This window comes from Salvelinus fontinalis, chromosome 11 (assembly GCF_029448725.1).
Source record: "Salvelinus fontinalis isolate EN_2023a chromosome 11, ASM2944872v1, whole genome shotgun sequence".
Lineage (NCBI taxonomy): Eukaryota > Metazoa > Chordata > Actinopteri > Salmoniformes > Salmonidae > Salvelinus > Salvelinus fontinalis.
In genome coordinates, this window is record NC_074675.1 from 48093453 (window position 1) to 48121366 (window position 27914).

The following is a 27914-nucleotide window of genomic DNA, read 5'->3' on the forward strand; positions in this document are numbered from 1 at the left end:
TCTGTGTCAAGTTATTTTATTTTGTTAGCTAATTTGTTTTACATTCAGGTTTACCTGGTGCCAGACTAGACAGAACTAATGGGGAGAACATAGATTGTTCTAAAGTTCAGACGGACTGTACTCGTGAAACAGAGTAAATCTCAGTTGACTATCCAACAGAAATCCTACATTTTGTTTTCATTTTCTTGCAACACTACAATCAACAGCTAATATAATATAACTATTCATCTTTTTTATTTAGCCCAAATATATGGTGCTGTCTACAAAGATTCATTCTATATTTATTTTCTCTTTGCCTAAATGTCAGAAATCTAATAAAAATCGGAAGGTCACAGAAGTTCAAGCATGCGATCAAAAACTAGAAAAATAAACATTATTTAAAGGCCCTAACCCAAAGTGTTGAGGTCATAGGTGTTGGGTCTGACAGTAGTTATTAAAGTAGGTTGTTTCCTTAAAGCCTACTCTCTGAGGCAAATATAGGTCCATTTGTCCATTGAGTTCATGTAATATCCAAAGCACCAGTCCATTAAAGTCTTCAAATCATTGAGCAGGATAATCTTTAAAGACCGATCGTGTGTCAATCCCTGAGATCTGACCATCTAAGTCTTTCACAACAAAAAGTCACAGCAATAAATAATAAGACTAGTCCTCCACCTTTCTTTCAGTCCTTCAGCTTCCTCTTCTTCGCTTTCTTCTTCCGTCTCTTCTTGGCCAGGTTGTTGGTAAGGAGATTAGTCTCTCTATCATCTTCATCCTCTTTGTACCACGGTCCCCACACCCCTCCGTTGAAGTTAGGATTGGAGCGGGAGTCTTTAGCCGGGTAGCGCACCGGGATGGCCGTCCTATTATACTGTGCCAGCCGCATTAGCATCTTCTTCACTATGTGTGGGTAGCGTAGAGACAGGTCCACTCTCTCGTAGGGATCGGCTATGATGTTGAACAGCCAGACGGACTTCCCCTGGTCCCAGCGGACATATTCGTTATGCCAGCGGTTGGTCAGAAGCAGATTGGAGAAGGTCTGCGGAGGGACCCAGTCGCTGTAGCCAGGCACCCCCGTGAGCAGCTTCCAGTGGCCCACCCGGAGGGCGGCTCGGATGGCCGTATTCCAGAGGCCATAGCCGGCCTTCCATGAGCCGTTCTTTGCCTTGGTGTAGATGGGGTCGATGTTGTGCAGAATGTCGTGGCGGGGGGACTGGCGGCCCTCGCTGATGGCCTCCCACACGTCGTAGCCATCCAGGTTGAGGTCTTCGTCCAGGGTCCCCTCCCCCAGGGACACCAGGGTGGGGAACCAGTCTGTGATGTGGATCAACGCCCGGCATCGGGTCCCCTTGTTCAGTAGCAGGGGACTGTGAACGAAGCCTACGGCCCGGATGCCCCCCTCCCAGTAGGTGGCCTTGCTCCCCCTGAGAGGCCAGTTGTTGCCCCCGGCCATGGGCTGACCCCCGTTGTCTGACGAGTACACTATCACTGTATTGTCATAGAAACCGTAGCGCTTCAGTGCCAGTGTGAGGTTGTGGACGGCCTCATCCAGGCAGGACACCATGGCGGCGTACTTGCGACGATGTAAGTTAGGGATGGACTTATAGCGCTCCAAGTAGCGAGCGGGCACCTGTAGCGGGGAATGGACTGCCTGAAAGGCCAAGTAGAGGAATAAGGGTTTCTGGGGGTTGTGGTGTGCCAGGATGTCCACAGCTTTTTGGGTGAACATCAAGGTTGAGTATCGGCCCCGATCCTGTTCCCAGGCTGCCTCCTCCCCTTCGTACAGGTCATAGCCACACATGCCGGGACCGTCACATTTATAGTGGCTGTAGTAGTCACCACTACCCAATAGGGACCCAAAGAATGTGTCGAAGCCGCGCTGAGTGGGCATGCAGCCACGCTTGTAGAAGCCCAGGTGCCACTTTCCCACCATATGGGTGGCGTAGCCTGCCTGCCGGAGCTTTTGGGGTAGTGTGACATTCTCCAGGGGCAGGCAGTTGGCCTGGGTGGGCCTGATGACCGAGTGCTGGAGGCCCGTGTGGATCTGGTACCTGCATGTGACACAGAGAAAAGAAAGGCTGTTAGTCAATCAACCAATCAACCAATCGACCAATCGACAAAGCAAATCGTATCTATGACCGTGGCTACAAAGTACACCTCTAAAGAGAAGGCCAAGGTGACAGTGTCTAGGAAACATAGCTAGTTTGGATAAACATTGTGAAGAACCAGAGCGCAGAGGGAGAGACCATCCTCATCTGGCCAGTCAGAGTATCCAAAACCAGTCGTACATCAAATAAAGCATTTGCTAACATTTACAGTTAAATATAATATAGTTGGATGCAGTATTGTGGTACGACAGGTCCATACATGTGCCTGCAATGATTCCACCATGGTGTTTGGATTTCTCCTTCCTCACTATCTGACATACACCCGTTGGCTTGACTTCCTAAACCTCGAATCCTTGGAATTCTATGCTTGAATTGTAGAGTTCTATGGTATATGATGTGCACAGAAATAGTTCCAGATAGATCGAGGCTATACTAGAAAGATAATTTTTATACAATTTGAATATGATACGGTATGATTTCCAATCAAATAAACCAAAAAGTCTGCCAAGGTTCTGGTAATACATTGACAATTCATCCAGTTTAATTTTCTAAAACGCCAGATTTGGTCGTTTCTTTCACTTGACAATGAATCCTTTCACAGACATTTTAAATGCAATGAGATGGCACAGAATCAGCTTTGTATTACACACAGTATTCATTATTCAATCAAATTCTAAATCCAATGGACTTAATCCAAAGCCAACAGGTATAGACAGACAGCTGAGCAAGTTTGACAGGAGATGTCCAAGAGCAATATGCCAGAGGATGAAGTCATTGTAGTGGTGAAATGACTTAACAGCTACAATTACCCCTGGACTGACTTCATCATTGTCTGACTCTCCTGCTATCAGACAGAGAAAGCCAGACTACCTCAATCCCTTTTTTCTCTCCCTTCCTTCTTGCCTTCCCCTCCTCTCCTTCTCACTCATCCCTCGTTCTCTGCTGTGGCCAGTGGCAAAAAGGCAATCAGTCACCAGGGAAATGGTACATAACATAAGCGGTCGGTGTGCACTTCATTTGGAGCGAAGGAATGTGGTGGTCTGGCGAACCAGGGCTTTCTGAGCTGTATCTTAAATGATTTCAAACGTATCCACAGCACCAAACACTCGCTTTATTCACACTTGGACACAGTTCTATTCAAGTCTTTGCATGTCATTTTAGCAAACTGTATCTTGGAAGTGCAAATACTATAGTCTACTCACTGCAGTGACATCTTGCCCTTGACTTGAACTTTAATAGCAGATAGCATTACTGTATGTGTTTTAGGGAAACTGGCTATTCATTCCCCTCGAAAACATTTAGTTTAGTTGATGAAACATTGGAATGTTCTTAGTGGTTTTAGTTTGAATTGGTTGTTCCCCGAGGTAATTCACTTAACATTTTCACACAGCATTAACCTGTCAGACAGATGCTGACCAGGGTTTGCAAAATGACATTAGGTGTGTGTGTGGTTTGCGTATGTGTGCGTGGGTGTGTGCGTTAGTGTGCGTATGCCTGCGTGTGTGTTCGCATGCTAAATGACAGAACAGGGATTAGCTAATGGACATCAGAAAAAAGTGGGGGTGAAGGTAATGGTGTAGTCTCTGTTTGTATTTGTATTTATTAAGGATCCCCATTAGTTCCTGCCAAGGCAGCAGCTACTCTTCCTGGGGTTTATTATGGATCCCCATTAGCTGTTGCCAAGGCAGCAGCTACTCTTCCTGGGGTTTATTATAGATCCCCATTAGCTGTTGCCAAGGCAGCAGCTACTCTTCCTGGGGTTTATTATAGATCCCCATTAGCTGTTGCCAAGGCAGCAGCTACTCTTCCAGGGATCTGACAAAATTAAGGCAGTTATACCATTTTTAAAACATTACAATTCATACATTCATAACAGATTTCATAACAGATTTCAAGCCAATACTCCACTACCACATATCTACAACACAAAATCTATGTGTACGTGTGTATAGTGTGTATGTTATTATGTGTGTGTATGCATGTGTGTTTGTGTTGCTTCAGAGTCCCCGCTGTTCCACAAGGTGTAACTCCATACAGTACAGTATACTATGCCTCAGGAGTCAGTCAGGTGGGAGGACTGTCTGTCTCAGTGAACAACTGAACACATGGAGCACCTCCTCCTCCACCTCTCCCTCTCCTCCTCCACCTCTCCTCCACCTCTCCTTCTCCTCCACCTCTCCTCCACCTCTCCCTCCTCTCCACCTCTCCTCTCCCCTCTCCTCCACCTCTCCTCATCCTCCACCTCTCCTCCTCCACCTCTCCTCCTCCTCTCCTCCACCTCTCCTCTCCTCCACCTCTCCTCCTCTCCACCTCTCCTTCTCCTCCACTTCTCCTCCTCCTCTCCACCTCTCCTTCTCATCTACCTCTCCTCCTCCACCTCTCCTTCTCCTCTCCTCCACCTCTCCTTCTCCTCCACCTCTCTTTCTCCACCTCTCCTCCTCCTCCTCTCTTCTACCTCCTCCTGCACCTCTCCTTCTCCTCCTAAACCGCTGTGTGGCAGATGTGTCTCTCAACGAACGCTGCATGGCCGCTATGGTAGCGAATATCGATCGTTAACAACACACTTGGTAGCAGTGTTGCTGTTTGTTCCCATCTCCTTAAGAGTGTAGTGTAATTACAGTACATTCAACAAGCAGAGATAGGGACATTATACCCAACATAGTATACTCAACATAGTATACCCAACATAGTATACTCAACATAGTATACCCAACATAGTATACTCAACATAGTATACTCAACATAGTATACTCAACATAGTATACCCAACATAGTATACCCAACATAGTATACCTGTCACGTTCCTGACCTGTTTTATGTTATTTTTGTATGTGTTTAGTTGGTCAGGGCGTGAGTTAGGGTGGGCATTCTATGTTTTGTGTTTCTATGTTTAGGTGGTTGGTAATTAGCCTTATATGGTTCTCAATCAGAGACAGGTGTTTGACTTTTCCTCTGATTGAGAATCATATATAGGTTGGCTGTTCACACTGTTTGTTTGTGGGTGATTGTCTTCCGTGTCTGTGTATGTTGCACCATACGGGACGGTTTCGGTTTGTTCGTTCGTTTGCTGTAGTCTGTACCTGTTTGTGCGTTCTTCGTGTTATATGTAAGTTCTCATAGTTCAGGTCTGTCTACGTTTTCGTTTTGTTATTTTGTAATCATTTCAAGTGTTCTTCGTGTTTCGTCTTCGTCTGTAAATAAATCATTATGTATTCACAACCCGCTGCATTTTGGTCCTCCGATCCTTCTCTCCTCGTCCGAGGAGGAGGAAGATCTAGACACCCGTTACAATACCCAACATAGTATACTCAACATAGTATACCCAACATAGTATACTCAACATAGTATGCTCAACATAGTATACTCAACATAGTATACCCAACATAGTATACCCAACATAGTATACCCAACATCTGTCATTTAAACCACAAGATCCTCAAGGGCTCTATTTTAACAAACCTAACACAGTGAGAAATATAAACCTTGGTGGTAGCACTTCTGGTCCTGTGTCCGAAATATTTTCACGATTTTCATAGCCATTATTGTGAGCTCAATAGCTGCCGGTAGTGTGAAAAGAGCTGGGTTTTGATAAATAAACAAGTTGTAGGTGTGATGAGGGCTTGGCCACTCACTGGTCAATTAAGGCGTTCCATTGTTTTATACAGCATGTGTTTGTCTCAAGTTTTGTCGTTTATTGACGGTCTTTGAGTTATCATCCTCTCCAATTGGTCTGGGGACACGGAATATTCTTCTCCTGGTCCATTGTGGATCGATACTACAGTTTATTAAATAGCATAGGCTACAGTAACGAGTGATAGCAACATAAAACAAAAACATCCAGTGTTGGCTCAATATGTTTGGATTGTTGACAGTCAACATTGTTGTAATTGGCTTCAACGAGTATAGGCCTTAGGCATCGCACTCTCCTCAAATAAAAAATACTAAGCTCCCGTAAATTGTGTGAGACATGTGTGAGACATGTGTGAGACATGTGTGAGTTATGTTCTCAATAAGCCAGACGTAGCCTAGGCCTGCTGTTGATATGGTGTTATAGGACTGAAGCTTTTGTTTGGAGGAGCATGTGATTGGTAACCGGACAAGAGGCGCCGTTTGGAAATGGGGATCGATATATACAAGCGGAATGGAGTATTCACTGCAGGTAGGCCTATGTCAATTAGGAATAATGCAAAAGCATGTCGGCAAAAGCCTCACAAGCATAAACCTTTAATGTATCGGCTCCTTGGCTAACGCATGGCCAGGATCAGAAAAACCAGGCACATTGTTGTTGGATCAGCTTTCGTTATAGCAGGGTAAGGGGCTTGCTTTTTAATTAAAAAAAATACAATACAAATTGTGAAAGGAAAATAACTTAAATGTTTCCAAAGAATGTCACCGGGTTATCTCATTCCATGATGGGCATATAACCTACATGGAGGGGTTTGTACTGTACGTACATCCACAATAACAACAGGAGCTGTCTAAAATAATGTAATCGCCTACGTAGATAAAAAGGGGATGTCCGCTCACTGTTTTGTCAAACTTGACATTTTAATAAAGCTTTAGTGATCATGGTCTCACGAGAAACCCTTTATCGATAGTCTGGACTACTTGGCGACTGCATTGGGTATGACAAAAAAAAACTTTATTGAGAGGAGGAGAGGCTATGCTTGGCTTTTAAAGAGTAACTTTCATGAACATATTTTATTTTCATGTAAAACCAGATGTTTTAGGCTTATTTATAGTGAAACTCGTCAATTCTGGGCTTCATTTTGACAGTTTATTGTAAAAGTGATATATTTTGGTCTTTTAGTATTAAATCTAGCTATTTTGGACCCTAGCGGTTGGACTTGACCATTGAAATCGTGACAAAGACAATAGTGTGCCACTGCAGCCTGCAATTCTGGGCGTTCCTGCATGTGGGCATTCCCCCCTCGAGCATCCCATTGGTTCCTTTATGAACGCCCCCTCCCCGAGCACGACATAGTCATGTGTAACACTTTTGGGTCTAAAGGCAAATAACAGTATTATCAGAGTTTTCCCAGCCCCACCTCCTAGAGTCCTGCTTACTGGCTAGTGGGAGTGACACTGCTAGACGCCGTCCTTCACTCCCGCCTGCCCTCACAGTTGTTAACTGTGGGAAAACAGTACCCGACAGGCGGGGGCGAAGGACACTGTCTAGAACCGGTCGCCCCCGCTAGCGCAGCAGGTGGGAGGCTGGGGCGACACCGTGTGCTAGCCTGCGATCGTCGTCGTTAACAGAACTGCGGGAAAACAGATGTCCGGCCCCTTCCCCCGACATCTGTGGGGTTTATCGGCGGCTGGCATCCAATGTTATTGTGCATTATCACCACCTACTGTACTGGAGCGCCCCACATCCCACCTGTCAAAACTTAAAAATGGACCAATAGAAGTTTAAACAGGGGTTCCTGCAGACGCAGGAACTTCCCAAATTGCAGGCTGCAATTGCACCCTTCCGGATGTAGAGGCACATCTTCTCAAGGGAGTGGTCGGTATGAAATACATTCCCTTCTCGATGTAGAGGGACATCTTCTCAAGGGAGTGGTCGGTATGAAACACATTCCCTTCTCGATGTAGAGGCACATCTTCTCACGGGAGTGGTCGGTATGAAACACATTCCCTTCTCGATGTAGAGGCACATCTTCTCAAGGGAGTGGTCGGTATGAAACACATTCCCTTCTCGATGTAGAGGCACATCTTCTCAAGGGAGTGGTCGGTATGAAATACATTCCCTTCTCGATGTAGAGGGACATCTTCTCAAGGGAGTGGTCGGTATGAAACACATTCCCTTCTCGATGTAGAGGCACATCTTCTCACGGGAGTGGTCGGTATGAAACACATTCCCTTCTCGATGTAGAGGCACATCTTCTCAAGGGAGTGGTCGGTATGAAATACATTCCCTTCTCGATGTAGAGGCACATCTTCTCAAGGGAGTGGTCGGTATGAAATACATTCCCTTCTCGATGTAGAGGCACATCTTCTCAAGGGAGTGGTCGGTATGAAATACATTCCCTTCTCGATGTAGAGGCACATCTTCTCAAGGGAGTGGTCGGTATGAAATACATTCCCTTCTTGATGTAGAGGCACATCTTCTCAAGGGAGTGGTCGGTATGACATACATTCCCTTCTCGATGTAGAGGCACATCTTCTCACGGGAGTGGTCGGTATGAAATACATTCCCTTCTCGATGTAGAGGCACAGCTTCTCAAGGGAGTGGTCGGTATGACATACATTCCCTTCTCGATGTAGAGGCACAGCTTCTCAAGGGAGTGGTCGGTATGAAATACATTCCCTTCTCGATGTAGAGGCACATCTTCTCAAGGGAGTGGTCGGTATGAAATACATTCCCTTCTTGATGTAGAGGCACATCTTCTCAAGGGAGTGGTCGGTATGAAATACATTCCCTTCTCGATGTAGAGGCACATCTTCTCAAGGGAGTGGTCGGTATGACATACATTCCCTTCTCGATGTAGAGGCACATCTTCTCAAGGGAGTGGTCGGTATGACATACATTCCCTTCTCGATGTAGAGGCACATCTTCTCAAGGGAGTGGTCGGTATGAAATACATTCCCTTCTCGATGTAGAGGCACATCTTCTCAAGGGAGTGGTCGGTATGACATACATTCCCTTCTAGATGTGCTGGGTGGTACAATATATTTGCATGATGTTTCCTTCACTAGACTACTGACGTTACACAAAATTCAAAAGGCATATTTCCGCATATGACCAAATGAAACATTTTTGCTTACCGTTTCATACACATTTCTGTGCTTTTTACGAAGAAGAAAAAAACATGTAGGATATGAGAACTGTTCGTTTATATTCGTAGCTGCATCCATCATAACAAGAAATACACGGCAATCATGTCAACTAGTTGTATTTTTTCTAAATGATATTACTGGTGGTGCAGTCTGCTCATAGTTCTAATATCTTTTATTTACAATATTCATCCCGTGGCCACACTCTTCTAACTGTGAAAAGTGAAAGCATACCTGTGAGAGGGGTCGCCCTGGTAGTAGGTGGTTATACAGTACCCAAGACCAATCTGTGAGTTAATTGGACTATTGGAAAAAGAGCTACTGTGTAAATACTGCAATGCAGATTGAATTGAGCCCCATCTCTTCATTTAAGGTGATGGTTGCACCTTTCTTCCCAACACAATGCCGCAATAAATGTGAGTCTACATTTCAAATATTTTTTTGTGCCCCATGAGGGATTGGAATTTACACCGCAAGTGGCAATAGATGTCAGGAACTCGGCGCCTTACCACTGTGAGATAACTGTACAGAGCCTTACCACTGTGAGATAACTGTACAGAGCCTTAACACTGTGAGATAACTGTACAGAGCCTTATCCCTGTGAGATAACTGTAAAGAGCCTTATCACTGTGAGATAACTGTACAGAGCCTTATCCCTGTGAGATAACTGTACAGAGCCTTATCCCTGTGAGATAACTGTACAGAGTCTTATCACTGTGAGATTACTGTACAGAGCCTTATCACTGTGAGATTACTGTACAGAGCCTTATCCCTGTGAGATAACTGTACAGAGTCTTATCCCTGTGAGATAACTGTACAGAGCCTTAACACTGTGAGATAACTGTACTGAGTCTTATCACTGTGAAATAATGGTACAGAGCCTTATCACTGTGAGATAATGGTACAGAGCCTTAACACTGTGAGATAACTGTACAGAGTCTTACCACTGTGAGATAACTGTACAGAGCCTTATCACTGTGAGATAACTGTACAGAGCCTTATCCCTGTGAGATAACTGTACAGAGCCTTATCACTGTGAGATAACTGTACAGAACCTTATCGCTGTGAGATAACTGTACAGAGCCTTATCGCTGTGGGATAACTGTACAGAGCCTTATCCCTGTGAGATAACTGTACAGAGCCTTATCGCTGTGAGATAACTGTACAGAGCCTTATCGCTGTGGGATAACTGTACAGAGCCTTATCCCTGTGAGATAACTGTACAGAGCCTTATCCCTGTGAGATAACTGTACAGAGCCTTATCACTGTGAGCTAACTGTACAGAGGCTTACCACTGTGAGATAACTGTACAGAGGCTTATCCCTGTGAGATAACTGTACAGAGGCTTATCCCTGTGAGCTAACTGTACAGAACCATATCACTGTGAGCTAACTGTACAGAACCATATTTGCTCTTGATGCACATCATTGTATTATCAGAGCGTACCACTGGACTTCTGGTAAGTATGCTTTAGTGAGAAAGTGTTGGGATCAGGCACAACTACGTTTACCCACCCCCAAAATGAATATTCATGATAACTTCCCTCACCCACAACTTCTCACATGAAGGCATACTTTTTTTAAAAAGTGGTTGGGGAAAGGCTGAAATTGGCGTTGGGAACAAATTGGGAACAAAAAAAAGCCCATATGTCTTGTTCCATGTGCATATGGTTACTGTGCGTCACGGCTGGATAGGCAGGGCTTCTGCTGTCCAAATCCATGCCGTAGCCAACCCGTTACCGTTAAAAGCAGCTTCTTAAGCAGGTCTTAAATATCCCCACCAGAGCTGACTGAAATTGTCACTTCGGCACACGTTTTTAAGGACACACCTCAGATATTGCCTCCCCACCTCAGCACAAGCCAGCTCATATAAAACAGGTCAATTACCAATCCTGGCTCTAGGGTTAGAAAATAGATGAGCGACGGCTTTACCGGGTCAAAATCACTAACGAGTGTGCTTGGCTTAACGCCAGCCACAAATGGAGCGCCTAGTGTCTTTTTAAAGGAAAGGGCTGTATGTTGTAGAAGACACTGAGGAAGCATCGATGTTAAGTACATCTGAATGGGTCCTGAGATTCTCAACACTGGCAAATAACAAATGGAGACCTTAAAATGATATATACATTTTTATTTATTACATTTAAGATATTGATATATCAGAATTATTCTTTAAAGTCGAGACCGTGAGGATAGAAATGGAAATGATCATTTAATGTTCACCATCCATAGGGGCGCCAGAGAGGAATCCATACTGGCACCAGAGAGGAATCCATACTGGCACCAGAGAGGAACCCATACTGGCACCAGAGAGGAATCCATACTGGCGCCAGAGAGGAATCCATACTGGCACCAGAGAGGCATCCATACTGGCGCCAGAGAGGAATCCATACTGGCACCAGAGAGGAATCCATACTTGCACCAGAGAGGAATCCATACTGGCACCAGAGAGGAATCCATACTGGCACCAGAGAGGAATCCATACTGGCACCAGAGAGGAATCCATACTGGCACCAGAGAGGCATCCATACTGGCACCAGAGAGGAATCCATACTGGCACCAGAGAGGAATCCATACTGGCACCAGAGAGGAATCCATACTGGCACCAGAGAGGCATCCATACTGGCACCAGAGAGGAATCCATACTGGCACCAGAGAGGAATCCATACTGGCGCCAGAGAGGAATCCATACTGGCACCAGAGAGGAACCCATACTGGCACCAGAGAGGAATCCATACTGGCACCAGAGAGGAATCCATACTGGCACCAGAGAGGAATCCATACTGGCACCAGAGAGGAATCCATACTGGCACCAGAGAGGAATCCATACTGGCACCAGAGAGGAATCCATACTGGCACCAGAGAGGAATCCATACTGGCACCAGAGAGGAATCCATACTGGCACCAGAGAGGAATCCATACTGGCACCAGAGAGGAATCCATACTGGCACCAGAGAGGAATCCATACTGGCACCAGAGAGGCATCCATACTGGCACCAGAGAGGAATCCATACTGGCACCAGAGAGGCATCCATACTGGCACCAGAGAGGCATCCATACTGGCACCAGAGAGGAATCCATACTGGCACCAGAGAAGAATCCCTACTGGCACCAGAGAGGAACCCATACTGGCACCAGAGAGGAATCCATACTGGCACCAGAGAGGAATCCATACTGGCACCAGAGAGGAATCCATACTGGCACCAGAGAGGAATCCATACTGGCACCAGAGAGGAATCCATACTGGCACCAGAGAGGAATCCATACTGGCACCAGAGAGGCATCCATACTGGCACCAGAGAGGAATCCATACTGGCACCAGAGAGGAATCCATACTGGCACCAGAGAGGCATCCATACTGGCACCAGAGAGGCATCCATACTGGCACCAGAGAGGAATCCATACTGGCACCAGAGAGGCATCCATACTGGCGCCAGAGAGGAATCCATACTGGCACCAGAGAGGCATCCATACTGGCACCAGAGAGGAATCCATACTGGCACCAGAGAGGCATCCATACTGGCACCAGAGAGGAATCCATACTGGCACCAGAGAGGAATCCATACTGGCACCAGAGAGGCATCCATACTGGCACCAGAGAGGAATCCATACTGGCACCAGAGAGGAATCCATACTGGCACCAGAGAGGAATCCATACTGGCACCAGAGAGGCATCCATACTGGCACCAGAGAGGCATCCATACTGGCACCAGAGAGGAATCCATACTGGCACCAGAGAGGAATCCATACTGGCACCAGAGAGGAATCCATACTGGCACCAGAGAGGAACCCATACTGGCACCAGAGAGGAATCCATACTGGCACCAGAGAGAAATCCATACTGGCACCAGAGAGGAATCCATACTGGCACCAGAGAGGAACCCATACTGGCACCAGAGAGGAACCCATACTGGCACCAGAGAGGAATCCATACTGGCACCAGAGAGGAATCCATACTGGCACCAGAGAGGAACCCATACTGGCACCAGAGAGGCATCCATACTGGCACCAGAGAGGAACCCATACTGGCACCAGAGAGGAACCCATACTGGCACCAGAGAGGAACCCATACTGGCACCAGAGAGGAATCCATACTGGCACCAGAGAGGTGACATGATCTGGGAACCAGAGTGTTTGTTTCATGTGGGCCTGAAATGATCTGGGAACCAGAGTGTTTGTTTGTTTCATGTGGGCCTGGGATGATCTGGGAACCAGAGTGTTTGTTTCATGTGGGCCTGAAATGATCTGGGAACCAGATTGTTTGTTTGTTTCATGTGGGCCTGAAATGATTTGGGAACCAGAGTGTTTGTTTGTTTCATGTGGGCCTGAAATGATCTGGGAACCAGAGTGTTTGTTTGTTTCATGTGGGCCTGAAATGATCTGGGAACCAGAGTGTTTGTTTCATGTGGGCCTGAAATGATCTGGGAACCAGAGTGTTTGTTTCATGTGGGCCTGGGATGATCTGGGAACCAGAGTGTTTGTTTCATGTGGGCCTGAAATGATCTGGGAACCAGAGTGTTTGTTTCATGTGGGCCTGAAATGATCTGGGAACCAGAGTGTTTGTTTGTTTCATGTGGGCCTGAAATGATCTGGGAACCAGAGTGTTTGTTTGTTTCATGTGGGCCTGAAATGATCTGGGAACCAGAGTGTTTGTTGGTTTCATGTGGGCCTGGCATGATGGCTTCTCACCAGTTAGTAGTCTGAGCAGGGGACTGTTGCCCACCACTCCACAACAAACACACTCACTGGGGAATAAAGGAAGCATTGTTGTGCTGACTGAATATCATTATCTGGATCCAATATGTAAACAAAGAACTAATAGATGGATTTGGAAAAGAGAGAGGAGGGGGAACCAACATCTGTCTTAGGGTAGAGACCAGAGAGACTCAATGAAGTGAGCTCTTTGGAGGTCCGTAGTGGAACGTGGAGCTGAGCTTGTAGGCTTCGACTATAGCTATAATATATTAATCGACATATGTGGACTTTATCTCAAAGGACTTTACAACGCTAGATAGAATGTGCAGAGCAATCCTTCATAAAAGGCTTTAGTTTCCATCTATAGGCCGTTATCTCCATATAGCTCTTTTCACAAGCAATGACATGTTTATATTTATTCTCTTCCTTTGTCGATAAATGCCGATAAAACTTTGTTTCTGGAGGTTTTCTGCTACATTATCTTCCCTCTCTGCCAGACATGGACCAGTTTGTTTAGATTCTCCCGGCGCATATAATCAATATTCCATTCCATGCCGTCACTTCATTTGTTTTTATTTGTCCAGCTTCGTGTTAAAGCCAAGGATTGAAATCTAGGATTGAGAGGAAAGAACAATATCTCCCTGAGGGTATCTTGACTTCCAGATGATCAAGCCCCACAAAATCACAATGGGACACAACTACAAGTGCAGATGCATCCTAGAGCTGTGTGTGTCTGTGTTCATGCGAAAGGGAGGGAGGGAGGGTGCTTGTGTGAGCAAGAAAGCTTGTGAGTTCATCATATACTCCTAACCCTCCGGAGTCTTGTGCGTTGCTGGTGCTCACATACCAAACGGTTACTGACGTGTAATGAGAATGTCATGCCGTGCATGGAATCTCTGATTCCTACACAGATCAGTCATCTGAACAGAAGATCTTGATGTGGACTGGTACAGGGTAGAACTCCAGGAATTCCAAAGTATTCTGGTCTATATCTATCTATACCTATAGGATTTGGGGATTTCAAGGGAATGGTGCATTGGCCTGGACTTTGTACGGGTCTTTAGTGGTTGAAGAACAGTTCTACTTTCTAGTCTTTCTAGGCCCTTTAAAAAGATGACTGGAGTCATGAGCATATTCAAGATGTGCCTCACTTCCCCCAGCCCCACCCCGTGTTGAATACAGCCCATTTACAAACACCTTTAAACATATTTCATGGCATGAACAGGCCTCTAGGTGTCAAAGGTTGAGGGCTGAAGGCCAGCCAGCTCCACTTTCGATGCCCAACAAGGAGTCATGCCAGGCAGTAAAAACCTTGAGCAGTTGTTTTCTACTTTCCCTTCCCTGTAATCACACTAGCTGTCTCTTTGGTTTCTTTACACAACCACTGGACCGCTATGCCAACAAAACACACACGCCATTAAACACAAATCACCAAACGCAGCTTGCAAACACAGAGTCCCACAAGGCACAAGGGGAAACAACTACTAGGCCACCCAGTCTCAGAGTTCTAGGCCTGTACCAGCTTCCAAAGCATCACTATCCCTGGGCCCGGGCCTGGCTGCATGGGCCAACCATGTAACTGTTCCACGTCCTCCCTACATATGGTTCAAATAAGCAGCCTCTCCTCGGCTTTCTAAAGCTTATACAAATCAGCCTTGGAACAGTGTGGCTCTCTGGTTTATTCACTCAGCCTTCCACTATCTCTCTGACTGACACCACCCCTTCAATCTAACTCTGCTGCTACCGCCTTGACACTCCTCTTTAAACTCCATCATACGTTCTCTTCTAGGACTCAAACTCAACCGTTCAGACCCTACCTGACACCTTCTTCATTCGCTTATTCACACGTTGGCCTTGCTTCACTTATCCACAGGTTCACTTCATCAACCAACCCAGTATGTATTAGCTCTACAACCCAGTGTGTATTAACTCTGTAACCCAGTGTGTATTAACTCTGTAACCCAGTGTGTATTAGCTCTGTAACCCAGTGTGTATTAGCTCTGTAACCCAGTGTGTATTAACTCTGTAACCCAGTGTGTATTAACTCTGTAACCCAGTGTGTATTAACTCTACAACCCAGTGTGTATTAGCCTTGTAACCCAGTGTGTATTAACTCTGTAACCCAGTGTGTATTAACTCTACAACCCAGTGTGTATTAACTCTACAACCCAGTGTGTATTAACTCTGTAACCCAGTGTGTATTAACTCTACAACCCAGTGTGTATTAACTCTGTAACCCAGTGTGTATTAGCTCTGTAACCCAGTGTGTATTAGCTCTGTAACCCAGTGTGTATTAACTCTGTAACCCAGTGTGTATTAGCTCTGTAACCCAGTGTGTATTAGCTCTGTAACCCAGTGTGTATTAACTCTGTAACCCAGTGTGTATTAACTCTACAACCCAGTGTGTATTAACTCTACAACCCAGTGTATATTAGCTATGTAACCCAGTGTGTATTAACTCTGTAACCCAGTGTGTATTAACTCTGTAACCCAGTGTGTATTAACTCTACAACCTAGTGTGTATTAACTCTGTAACCCAGTGTGTATTAACTCTGTAACCCAGTGTGTATTAACTCTGTAACCCAGTGTGTATTAACTCTGTAACCCAGTGTGCAGGGATGGAGTGAGTATATGGGGTGAAGGAGAGAGAAAAAAAAAACGGAATGCTCAGTGGAGCGACAGGAGGTGGGTGAGAGAGAGAAGCTGGGAGACTGTGGACAGAGTCAGCGACAGGTGGGTGAGTGAGAGAAGCAGGGAGACTGTGGACAGAGTCGGGACAGGAGGTGGGTGAGTGAGAGAAGCAGGGAGACTGTGGACAGAGTCAGGGACAGGAGGTGGGTGAGTGAGAGAAGCAGGGAGACTGTGGACAGAGTCAGGGACAGGAGGTGGGTGAGTGAGAGAAGCAGGGAGACTGTGGACAGAGTCAGGGACAGGAGGTGAGTGAGAGAAGCTGGGAGACTGTGGACAGAGTCAGGGACAGGTGAGTGAGTGAGAGAAGCAGGGAGACTGTGGACAGAGTCAGGGACAGGTGGGTGAGTGAGAGAAGCTGGGAGACTGTGGACAGAGTCAGGGACAGGAGGTGGGTGAGGGAGAGAAGCAGGGAGACTGTGGACAGAGTCAGCGACAGCAGGTGGGTGAGTGAGAGAAACTGGGAGACTGTGGACAGAGTCAGCGACAGGTGGGTGAGTGAGAGAAGCTGGGAGACTGTGGACAGAGTCAGCATAGGGTCTGGAGAAGTGGAAGATGAAACTTGACTGGGGTGAGAGGTAAAAGGGATAAAAGTAACTCTGTGCAAATAAACTACGACACTGCCTGCGGTTTGATAGTTACAACTTACAGCGCCTTGACACTGTAAGAGAACACAGTGTTTGGTCTTACAAAGCTGCCCTTAAAAGTTGGTTGCTATCTACGTTGGCAATCTCCTCCACATGACCCAGAAGGCACCTGCGGTGCATTCCTAATTATTTGTTTGTTGACTGACAGCGGTTCATCAGAGATGTGGGCCTTTGATAGGAATATTTCATTTAGCTTTACGTCGATTCCTCCTGCTTGGCAGGTTGTCAAGAGTGACCGCTGAGTCGTCCCCCGTGGGAAGCAGGGAGTGAGGGAGTGAAAGAGAGAGGGGGAAGGGAGTGAGAGATAGAAAGAGGGGGGAGTATATGTTTCAGGAGATGGAGGAGGGAAGGTCTTCTGGCTCCCTTTACAATCGTTTTTATTAGGCTGGCCACGTATAAATCGATATTAAAGGAGTGTGTCTGAGGATGTCCATGTGGAGTTATACAGATGTAGGATCTTAATTTGAACCAGTTTGCTACAGCAGGAACATAATCCTGCAGCAACAGGAAATGTGAATTATTATGTGGATTATAATTAATTGAAATTTTTGTTGGGATTGACCATTTTTCGTAAGGTAAAAATAAAGTCTGAAATTTCAAAGTGGAAATTACAAACGTCAGAAGCCTTTTAAAACCTCACACTACAAGTTTAACATTACTTATTTACAATGACGGCGTACCCCAGACGATGCTGGGCCAATTGTGCGCTGCCCTATGGGACTCCCAATCACGGCTGGATGTGATACAGCCTGGATTCGAACCAGGGACTGCAGTGACGCCTCTTGCACTGAGACGCAGTGCCACCCTGGAAGTTCATCAGCAACAGGGTGATCAAGTTAAAATCCTACATCTGTTCGAAGTTTCCAAAGTTTTGACAAAGTAAATGAGGTGTGTTTTCTGAATGCCTTAATCCACATCCGTGCTCTAAAAACCTGCGACGGAGGCCACACGTCTGCTCTGTCTGGACACGTTTGTTGTCGTCTCTCAAGCTGTTAAAATACTCAATCTTTGACACTGACAGAAGTGTTTACAAAGTTCCTTTGTCCCAGCCGCCTTGTTTCGCTGAGAAGGTATTTCAGAGAAACTGATCTTCAGCATCATCCATTGTCTTGCCATGTCTCTCGCATTCCGCAGACATAGTCCACATTCTTCAACTTTAAAAGAACACCAGACCCACTGCCAGGCCAATGCAACCTCTGCCTTTTCCTTGGCATAACTCGTTGGACTCTCCGGGAGACCAGTGAATAACTGAGTACAGCGAGAGTTCACAGGGTTTGAAGAGTCAAATTAGTCGTTGAACTTGGAGGAAAACGCTCCACTACAGCCTCCAATCGTCTAATAGGTTGTGGCGCTCGCGTTCAGAGCTGCTGCCGAGGGGTCAGGTACCATACCAATCTGTTCTGCAGCTCCTGTCATGGGGGACGTTTTAAGTGCTTTACCTCAGCAGCACAATGAGGTTTCACTTGTCTGTCTCCTACTCTTCTCCATGACTGACTCCATAACGTTATCTCAGTCTAGATAACCTGATGAGGTTGAAGGAGGTGAAGACTGAAATACGTTTTTTTTTAAAGGAGCAGGGGCAGTCTTGCATGCTGTCAGCAGGTCACTGATGTCTGATAAAGAAGGCCCAGAGGGCAGGAGACAGTGGGCACCTGTGTCTGTGTGAAGGATCAAGCTGAGCTTCTTTCTGGTGTCCAGGTTGAGTGGGACAGAAAACATCCGATCTGACCATCTCTAACTCTACTGAACCAGTTGATTCTGAGAAAAACCCTTGCTAACCATAGAACATTGTCACCGTCACAATGATAGCTTCTCTTTTTTAGGATCTGCGACCGCAATGATAGTGTGTGGGCATGGTCGTAGGGGGAGGGAGAGCATCGGGGTTGAACAAGAGGGTTGAGAGAGATTTTGGGATGATTGTGCAGACCTACTCCTGAACTAAAACGCATATTCAATAGAGAGTGCTTCACAGGCCAGAAATATGCTTTATCGGGCTTCATGCAAGGATGTTTCTTCAGCTGGTCTTTCCACTGAAAGGCCTCAACGCCAGCTCCTACTATGCAAACACAGTAGATGAAACACACGGTAATCTATTTCTTTCTCACCAGAATAAAGTGCTAACCTCTTCCCTGTAATGGCCAGTCAGTGGCAGTGACATGGGGAATAAGAATGAAGAAATGGCTGATATTCGCTCTACTTGAACTTCATTACCGTACATGTCAACGTGCCCTGGGATATCTGGATGTTTACCTTGACCTGTCAGTCATATTCTAGCAAGAGTTGAAGAGCAAGAGTTGAATAGCAAGAGTTGAATATTTATGAGGCAAGACAACCTGTACATATAGTGACAGTTGAGAAAAACACATTTCAAATCTATGGCTCTCTGGTGTATAAGGGTGGTTTACAATGGGGGAGCAAAACAATCTGTAACGGAATTACTGCAACTATCGGAATACAGTACAATACAGTACAGTACAATACAATACAGTACAGTACAGTACAGTACAATACAGTACAATACAGTACAGTACAATACAGTCCAATACAGTACAGTACAATACAGTACAGTACAATACAGTACAGTACAATACAGTATAGTAGAGTACAGTACAGTACAGTACAATACAGTACAGTACAGTAGAGTACAATACAGTACAGTACAGTACAGTATAGTAGAGTACAGTACAATACAGTACAGTATAGTACAGTCCAATACAGTACAGTAGAGTACAGTACAATACAGTAGAGTACAATACAGTACAGTACAGTACAGTACAGTAGAGTCCAATACAGTAGAGTACAATACAGTACAGTAGAGTCCAATACAGTAGAGTACAGTACAATACAGTACAGTACAGTACAGTAGAGTCCAATACAGTAGAGTACAATACAGTACAGTAGAGTCCAATACAGTAGAGTACAGTACAATACAGTACAGTACAGTACTGTAAAATACAGTACAGTAGAGTACAGTACAATACAGTACAGTAGAGTACAGTCCAATACAGTACAGTCCAGTCCAATACAGTACAGTAGAGTACATTAGAGTACAGTACAATACAGTAGAGTACAGTAGAGTACAGTACAATACAGTACAGTAGAATACAGTAGAGTACAGTACAATACAGTAGAGTACAGTACAATAGAGTACAGTACAATAAAGTACAGTAGAGTACAATACAGTAGAGTACATTAGAGTACAGTACAGTACAGTACAGTACAGTAGAGTACATTAGAGTACAGTACAATACAGTAGAGTACAGTACAGCACAATACAGTACAGTAGAGTACAGTCCAGTACAGTAGAGTACAATACAACAGAGTACAGTAGAGTACAGTACAGTACAGTACAGTAGAGTAAAGTACAACAGAGTACAGTAGAGTACAGTACAGTACAGTACAATACAGTACAGTAGAGTACAATACAGTACAGTAGAGTACAGTACAATACAGTACAATACAGTAGAGTACAGTACAATAGAGTACAATACAGTACAGTAGAGTACAATACAATACAGTACAGTACAATACAGTAGAGTACAATACAGTACAGTAGAGTACAGTACAATACAGTAGAGTACAGTACAATACAGTACAGTACAATACAGTACAGTAGAGTACAGTACAATACAGTACAATACAGTAGAGTACAGTACAATAGAGTACAGTAGAGTACAGTACAGTACAATACAGTAGAGTACAATACAACAGAGTACAGTAGAGTACAGTACAGTACAATACAGTAGAGTACAGTACAATACAGTAGAGTACAGTACAGTACAGTAGAGTACAATACAATACAGTACAGTAGAGTACAATACAGTACAGTAGAGTACAGTACAATACAGTACAATACAGTAGAGTACAGTACAATAGAGTACAGTAGAGTACAGTACAGTACAATACAGTAGAGTACAATACAACAGAGTACAGTAGAGTACAGTACAGTACAATACAGTAGAGTACAGTACAATACAGTAGAGTACAGTACAGTACAGTAGAGTACAATACAATACAGTACAATACAGTACAGTAGAGTACAGTACAATACAGTACAATACAGTAGAGTACAGTACAATAGAGTACAATACAGTACAGTAGAGTACAATACAGTACAGTAGAGTACAATACAGTAGAGTACAATACAGTACAGTAGAGTACAGTACAATACAGTAGAGTACAGTACAATAGAGTACAATACAATACAGTACAGTAGAGTACAGTACAGTAGAGTACAATACAGTACAGTACAATACAGTACAATACAGTAGAGTACAGTACAATAGAGTACAATACAGTACAGTAGAGTACAATACAATACAGTACAGTACAATACAGGAGAGTACAATACAGTACAGTAGAGTACAGTACAATACAGTAGAGTACAATACAATACAGTACTGTAAAATACAGTACAGTAGAGTACAGTACAATACAGTACAGTACAGTAGAGTACAATACAATACAGTACAGTACAATACAGTACAGTACTGTAAAATACAGTACAGTAGAGTACAGTACAATACAGTACAGTAGAGTACAGTCCAATACAGTACAGTAGAGTAGAGTACAGTACAGTAGAGTACATTAGAGTACAGTACAATACAGTAGAGTACAGTACAGTACAGTGGAGTACAGTACAATACAGTAGAGTACAGTACAGTACAGTAGAGTACAGTACAATACAGTACAGTAGAATACAGTAGAGTACAGTACAATAAAGTACAGTAGAGTACAATACAGTAGAGTACATTAGAGTACAGTACAGTACAGTACAGCACAATACAGTACAGTAGAGTACAGTCCAGTACAGTAGAGTACAATACAACAGAGTACAGTAGAGTACAGTACAGTAGAGTACAGTAGAGTACAGTACAACAGAGTACAGTAGAGTACAGTAGAGTACAATAGAGTACAGTACAATACAGTAGAGTACAGTACAGTAGAGTAGAGTACAGTCCAGTACAGTGGAGTACAGTACAATACAGTACAGTAGAGTACAATACAGTACAGTAGAGTACAGTACAATACAGTACAATACAGTAGAGTACAGTACAATAAAGTACAGTAGAGTACAGTACAGTACAATACAGTAGAGTACAATACAACAGAGTACAGTAGAGTACAGTACAGTACAATACAGTAGAGTACAGTACAATACAGTAGAGTACAGTACAGTACAGTAGAGTACAATACAATACAGTACAGTAGAGTACAATACAGTACAGTAGAGTATAGTACAATACAGTACAATACAGTAGAGTACAGTACAATAGAGTACAATACAGTACAGTAGAGTACAATACAATACAGTACAGTACAATACAGTAGAGTACAATACAGTACAGTAGAGTACAGTACAATACAGTAAAGTACAGTACAGTAGAGTACAATACAGTACAGTAGAGTAAAATACAATACAGTACAGTAGAGTACAATACAGTACAGTAGAGTACAATACAGTACAGTACAATACAGTACAATACAGTAGAGTACAGTACAATAGAGTACAATACAATACAGTACAGTACAATACAGTAGAGTACAATACAGTACAGTAGAGTACAGTACAATACAGTAGAGTACAATACAATACAGTACTGTAAAATACAGTACAGTAGAGTACAGTACAATACAGTACAGTACAGTAGAGTACAATACAATACAGTACAGTACAATACAGTACAGTACTGTAAAATACAGTACAGTAGAGTACAGTACAATACAGTACAGTACAGTCCAATACAGTACAGTAGAGTAGAGTACAGTACAGTAGAGTACATTAGAGTACAGTACAATACAGTAGAGTACAGTACAGTAGAGTAGAGTACAGTCCAGTACAGTGGAGTACAGTACAATACAGTAGAGTACAGTAGAGTACAGTAGAGTACAGTACAATACAGTACAGTAGAATACAGTAGAGTACAGTACAATAAAGTACAGTAGAGTACAATACAGTAGAGTACAGTACAAGTACAGTACAATACAGTAGAGTACATTAGAGTACAGTACAGTACAGTACAGCACAATACAGTACAGTAGAGTACAGTCCAGTACAGTAGAGTACAAAACAACAGAGTACAGTAGAGTACAGTACAGTACAGTACAGTAGAGTACAGTACAACAGAGTACAGTAGAGTACAGTACAGTACAGTAGAGTACAATACAATACAGTACAGTAGAGTACAATACAGTACAGTAGAGTACAGTACAATACAGTACAATACAGTAGAGTACAGTACAATAGAGTACAGTACAGTAGAGTACAATACAATACAGTACAGTACAATACAGTAGAGTACAATACAGTAGAGTAGAGTACAATACAGTAGAGTACAATACAATACAGTAGAGTACAATACAATACAGTAGAGTACAATACAGTACAGTAGAGTACAATACAGTAGAGTACAATACAATACAGTAGAGTACAGTACAATAGAGTACAATACAGTACAGTAGAGTACAATAGAATACAGTACAGTACAATACAGTAGAGTACAATACAATACAGTAGAGTACAGTACAATACAGTAGAGTACAGTACAATACAGTAGAGTACAGTACAATACAGTACAATGCAGTAGAGTACAGTACAATAGAGTACAGTAGAGTACAGTACAGTACAATACAGTAGAGTACAATACAACAGAGTACAGTAGAGTACAGTACAGTACAATACAGTAGAGTACAGTACAATACAGTACAGTACAGTACAGTAGAGTACAATACAATACAGTACAGTAGAGTACAATACAGTACAGTAGAGTACAGTACAATACAGTACAATACAGTAGAGTACAGTACAATAGAGTACAGTAGAGTACAGTACAGTACAATACAGTAGAGTACAATACAACAGAGTACAGTAGAGTACAGTACAGTACAATACAGTAGAGTACAGTACAATACAGTAGAGTACAGTACAGTAGAGTACAATACAGTACAGTAGAGTACAATACAGTACAGTAGAGTACAGTACAATAGAGTACAATACAGTACAGTAGAGTACAATACAATACAGTACAGTACAATACAGTAGAGTCCAATACAGTACAGTAGAGTCCAATACAGTACAGTAGAGTACAGTACAATACAGTAGAGTACAGTACAATACAATACAGTACAGTACAATACAGTAGAGTACAATACAGTACAGTAGAGTCCAATACAGTACAGTAGAGTACAGTACAATACAGAGGATAAGTGTCGAGCAAAAGTTTAAAGATCACATTAACCATATGTTCAGCACTATATTCAAGGTACTTTATTGTAGTCCGCAAACGGGGAAAAGCATGAACAGCTTGACATTTGAACCCCCCCCCCCCCCCCCCATTTGAACGGATCATTGGCCAGACAATCTGCTGAAGTCCCACCGCAAGGCATGGAGGGTAAATCAACACAGTCTGGTCCCTACAACATATAGCACACTGCATTAACATAGCTGTCCACACATTTCTGACCACATTAGTGACACACACACACACACACACACACACACACACACACATACACACACACACACACACACACACACACACACACACACACACACACACACACACACACACACACACACACACACACACACACACCACTTCTAAAGGGCCCATAATCTCCTTCTGTTTTGAATCATAGATACAACCCCCCCACCACCACTCTCTTGCAATCATCCTCCCAGAAGTAACCTGGTAACATAATGGAATATACACCTTAATTTCCATATGGATGCTACTACCACAGTATCAGCCCTTTTTACTGTACAAGAGGGGTTGAGTGGAGTGGGCAAAAGGGGAGACACTTTTCTCCTTATTTTCCCGGACGCTAGCCAGAAGAGGTGCCTAGCAACCTTCCCGTTTCCTAAGGAGCAAAACAGATGCTGGTGTAGGCAGGCATCTCTATAGGGACAGTCCTGTGTGTGTGTGTGTGTGTGTGTGTGTGTGTGTGTGTGTGTGTGTGTGTGTGTGTGTGTGTGTGTGTGTGTGTGTGTGTGTGTGTGTGTGTGTGTGTGTGTGTGTGTGTGTGTGTGAAACAAATGCTGATGTGAAACATTGTATGATAAATAAAGGGGGGTATATAAACTACACTACAAAGTGAAACCGCAATCAGGCTACCCTAATGTATTCACCCCTGCTCTTTAATATATCTGTAGCGTTGCCTTCCGTGGACCCAAAACGCAAAGTGGTTGCTATAGAGAAAGCCAAGAGTGGCTCCACTTGCAAACAGTTCAGTTGTTACTGTGCTGACATGCACCTTTGTTCTCCGGCATCCAATTATGTGTTTTGTAATTTAATTTGCTTTAATCTTGTTGCGCTTCCAGCATTTTTATACGGTGTGCTTTTGCATTTCAGTGTGTTGAAAACATACAGTGACTCTGCAGGCGGTCTGCATAGACTTTCAAGTCACATTGCATTTCTCAGGGCCCTTCTATTAAACTCCAGTGCAAAACAGTTCTAATGCTCCAAGGGATTTTAACTCTCTAGTAATCAAGTCTAAAATAATTATGCCTTCGATACACTACTACATGTAGACCGTTCGACCGCCTCGCCTGTATTAAGGTAGAATTTGTGGAAATTAGTTAATAGGTTTGAATGAGAGGACACAATTACCAGACACGGCCTGGGATGACGATGGATTAAACCTCACCAGCCACGTTGCGTCCACATACATGTTATTCAATCATTTTACCCACACATACATGTTATTCCATCATTTTACCCACACATACATGTTATTCAATCATTTTACCCACACCGCTCATGCGCATGACCGAGCGCCTGCATAGCTAAGCGCTAAAATAGAACTTCAGGAAGATACAAGCCCTCATGGATGCTTGAAAGATTATTTTTTATTATTTTATTTAACCTTTATTTAACTCTGCAAGTCAGATAAGAACAAATTCTTATTTACAATGACGGCCTACGGCGGCCAAACCCTAACCTGGACGACGCTGGGCCAATTGTGCGCCGCCCTATGGGACTCCCAATCACGGCCGGTTGTGATACAGCCTGGAATCGAACCAGGGTCTTTAGTGACACTTCTAGCACACTAGCCTTAGACCTCTGCACCACTCGGGAAATATTAAAGACCACTATCTAAAAACAAACTAGGTTTCCCTTTTTATATGTTGATTAATCATGGAAGTAGAAAAACACACTATTTTTTTTATGACTCCTGGTAAAAGTTAGACAAATAACCAGCTAAAAAGAGGCCCATATGCATGTCAAATGAAATAACAATGCACTGTTCATCTCCTAGGACAAACTAGTTAGCAACAGCTAACTAGCTAAATGTACATGAATGTTTCAAGTGTGTTTCGACCTGCCATCAAATGAATGTAGTTGGTTCACGGTTGGTTTTGATATTTTAACCTGTCATGATGGTGTTGGTGTGGATGGACAAGATCAACATGCACGTGATGTTACTCACCTCTTGACTTTAACACATTTATAACACTTTTATAACACATTTTTAACACTTTTATAACACTTGCATTGTGCATTGACCACAACTGAATGGCCACTAGACAGTAGGATAAACGTACCTGCCAGTCATTAATTGACTCCTGGAGGGGCTGCAGAGAGGCTGCACATAGTAATTCTCCAGTTTCACTCCCTGCGCTGCCAGCCTGTCCAGAGTTGGGGTTCTGATCTCGGACCCATGGTAACCAACATCCCGGAAGCCTTGGTCATCAACCAGGATGAAAATGATGTGAGGTTGAGTAGTTGGACTGTCAAGTTCATTCACTCGGTTTTGCAAATTGCCATTCCGATTTTCCCATGACATCTGATAGCCACATGTTGGTGAAGTAAACGCGAATAAACTTGCCAGGACACTGAAGAGAAACATTTTCACCCCCTCGGTTTACGCTGCATCAAAACCAAAACATTCGAATTATTGTATCACTCTCTCGAAAAAAGAAAAGCATTATTGTTTGCTACATTGCACATTGCAACAAAGTTGCTGGTTGTCATAATGGACACAGCGTGAGTGCAGTGGCGCGCTGCACATGTTCCGGGATAACAGAAGTGGGTTCGCATTGTTCTCAATAGACTATTCTCCTACTCTAGACAAATGATAGTGTTTATGTTCGGAAGCCGACGATATACCAGTCCAGTCACTTCAAATTCTGCAATTAGTCTCTTTGAAGTCACCTAAACGTTCATCTAAACTTGTGGAATGTAAAACACATCTTTCCGTCGTAATGTTTTATTCCTCGTTTGAAACGTGGTTCTTACCAAAGTCATTGGATTTACGTCCCTGTCATGCTCTGCAAACAGTCCAAAAAGCAATCACGAACCTGATTGTTTCGTCTGGGACGTGGGACATCGCTCGACAGGTTGGTTTTTGGAGCTCAGTTTCTTTCCATCCGAATGGTCCTCCTCTCTCAGCAACGGCGAATCTGCTTTTCAAGAACCACCCTGACATGCCAGCACGCACTGCCAGCTCGGGGGGCTGTTCCGTGTGTTCGCTCTCCACTGTCAACTGCTCAACACCGCAGAACTGAAAGCTCAATTCCTGCAGCATTTTGACACTACCTCTGCGTTCTGTCATTTCAACATCCCTGTTTGACTCTCTCTCCCAAAGTCCACATATGTAAATGGGAGTTGGGCAGTGGGCTACGATAAAACATCTGCGTCAACCTATTGGGTTGTGAGTGACAGTGTCAATGCAAATAATGGGATCCATTTCAACTGTCTTGTCGAATAGAATTGATTTGTTTCCCCATAACTTCTAGTGGAAAGCAACATGTTTTACTTCTCTGGATTTTCAGACCTGCAAGGAGTGACATTTGCATTGGCGATTTTAGCATGTACATCTTGGAGGGGCAAACTCGAACAAAAATGTTTTAGATGCATGCCAGCAAAGCCACTAGACAACACAACACAAACAATACATGAATTTCATTATAACGGTGACAAATGGTGCCCACAAACTGTTAGGGCCAACAGCAGAGTCCCAACACTTTACTATTGCTACACCTGGTTATCAGCGGAGCCTTGTCTGGCAGCGAAACAGTTAAT

The 27914-nt window shown here is 43.8% G+C and overlaps 1 protein-coding gene across 1 annotated transcript; it reads right to left on the bottom strand.

Annotated features, from left to right (window-relative positions):
• On the bottom strand, positions 1-27471 carry LOC129865876 (arylsulfatase J-like). Its single transcript, XM_055938945.1, has 2 exons — positions 26435-27471; positions 1-2030 (listed from the first exon to the last, which is right to left on the bottom strand). Exons 1-2 carry the CDS (start codon positions 26737-26739, stop codon positions 662-664), a joined length of 1674 nt encoding a protein of 557 aa, XP_055794920.1. The 5' UTR covers positions 26740-27471; the 3' UTR covers positions 1-661.
• Positions 27472-27914: the final 443 nt, after the last annotated feature.

Excerpts from the sequence above, each read along its gene's own strand:
- LOC129865876 (XM_055938945.1), bottom strand. The coding sequence starts at position 26,739 with ATGTTTCTCTTCAGTGTCCTGGCAAGTTTATTCGCGTTTACTTCACCA. Across the intron at positions 2,031-26,434 it reads AGTCAATTAATGACTGGCAG|GTACCAGATCCACACGGGCC; the intron begins GTACGTTTATCC and ends TGTCACATGCAG.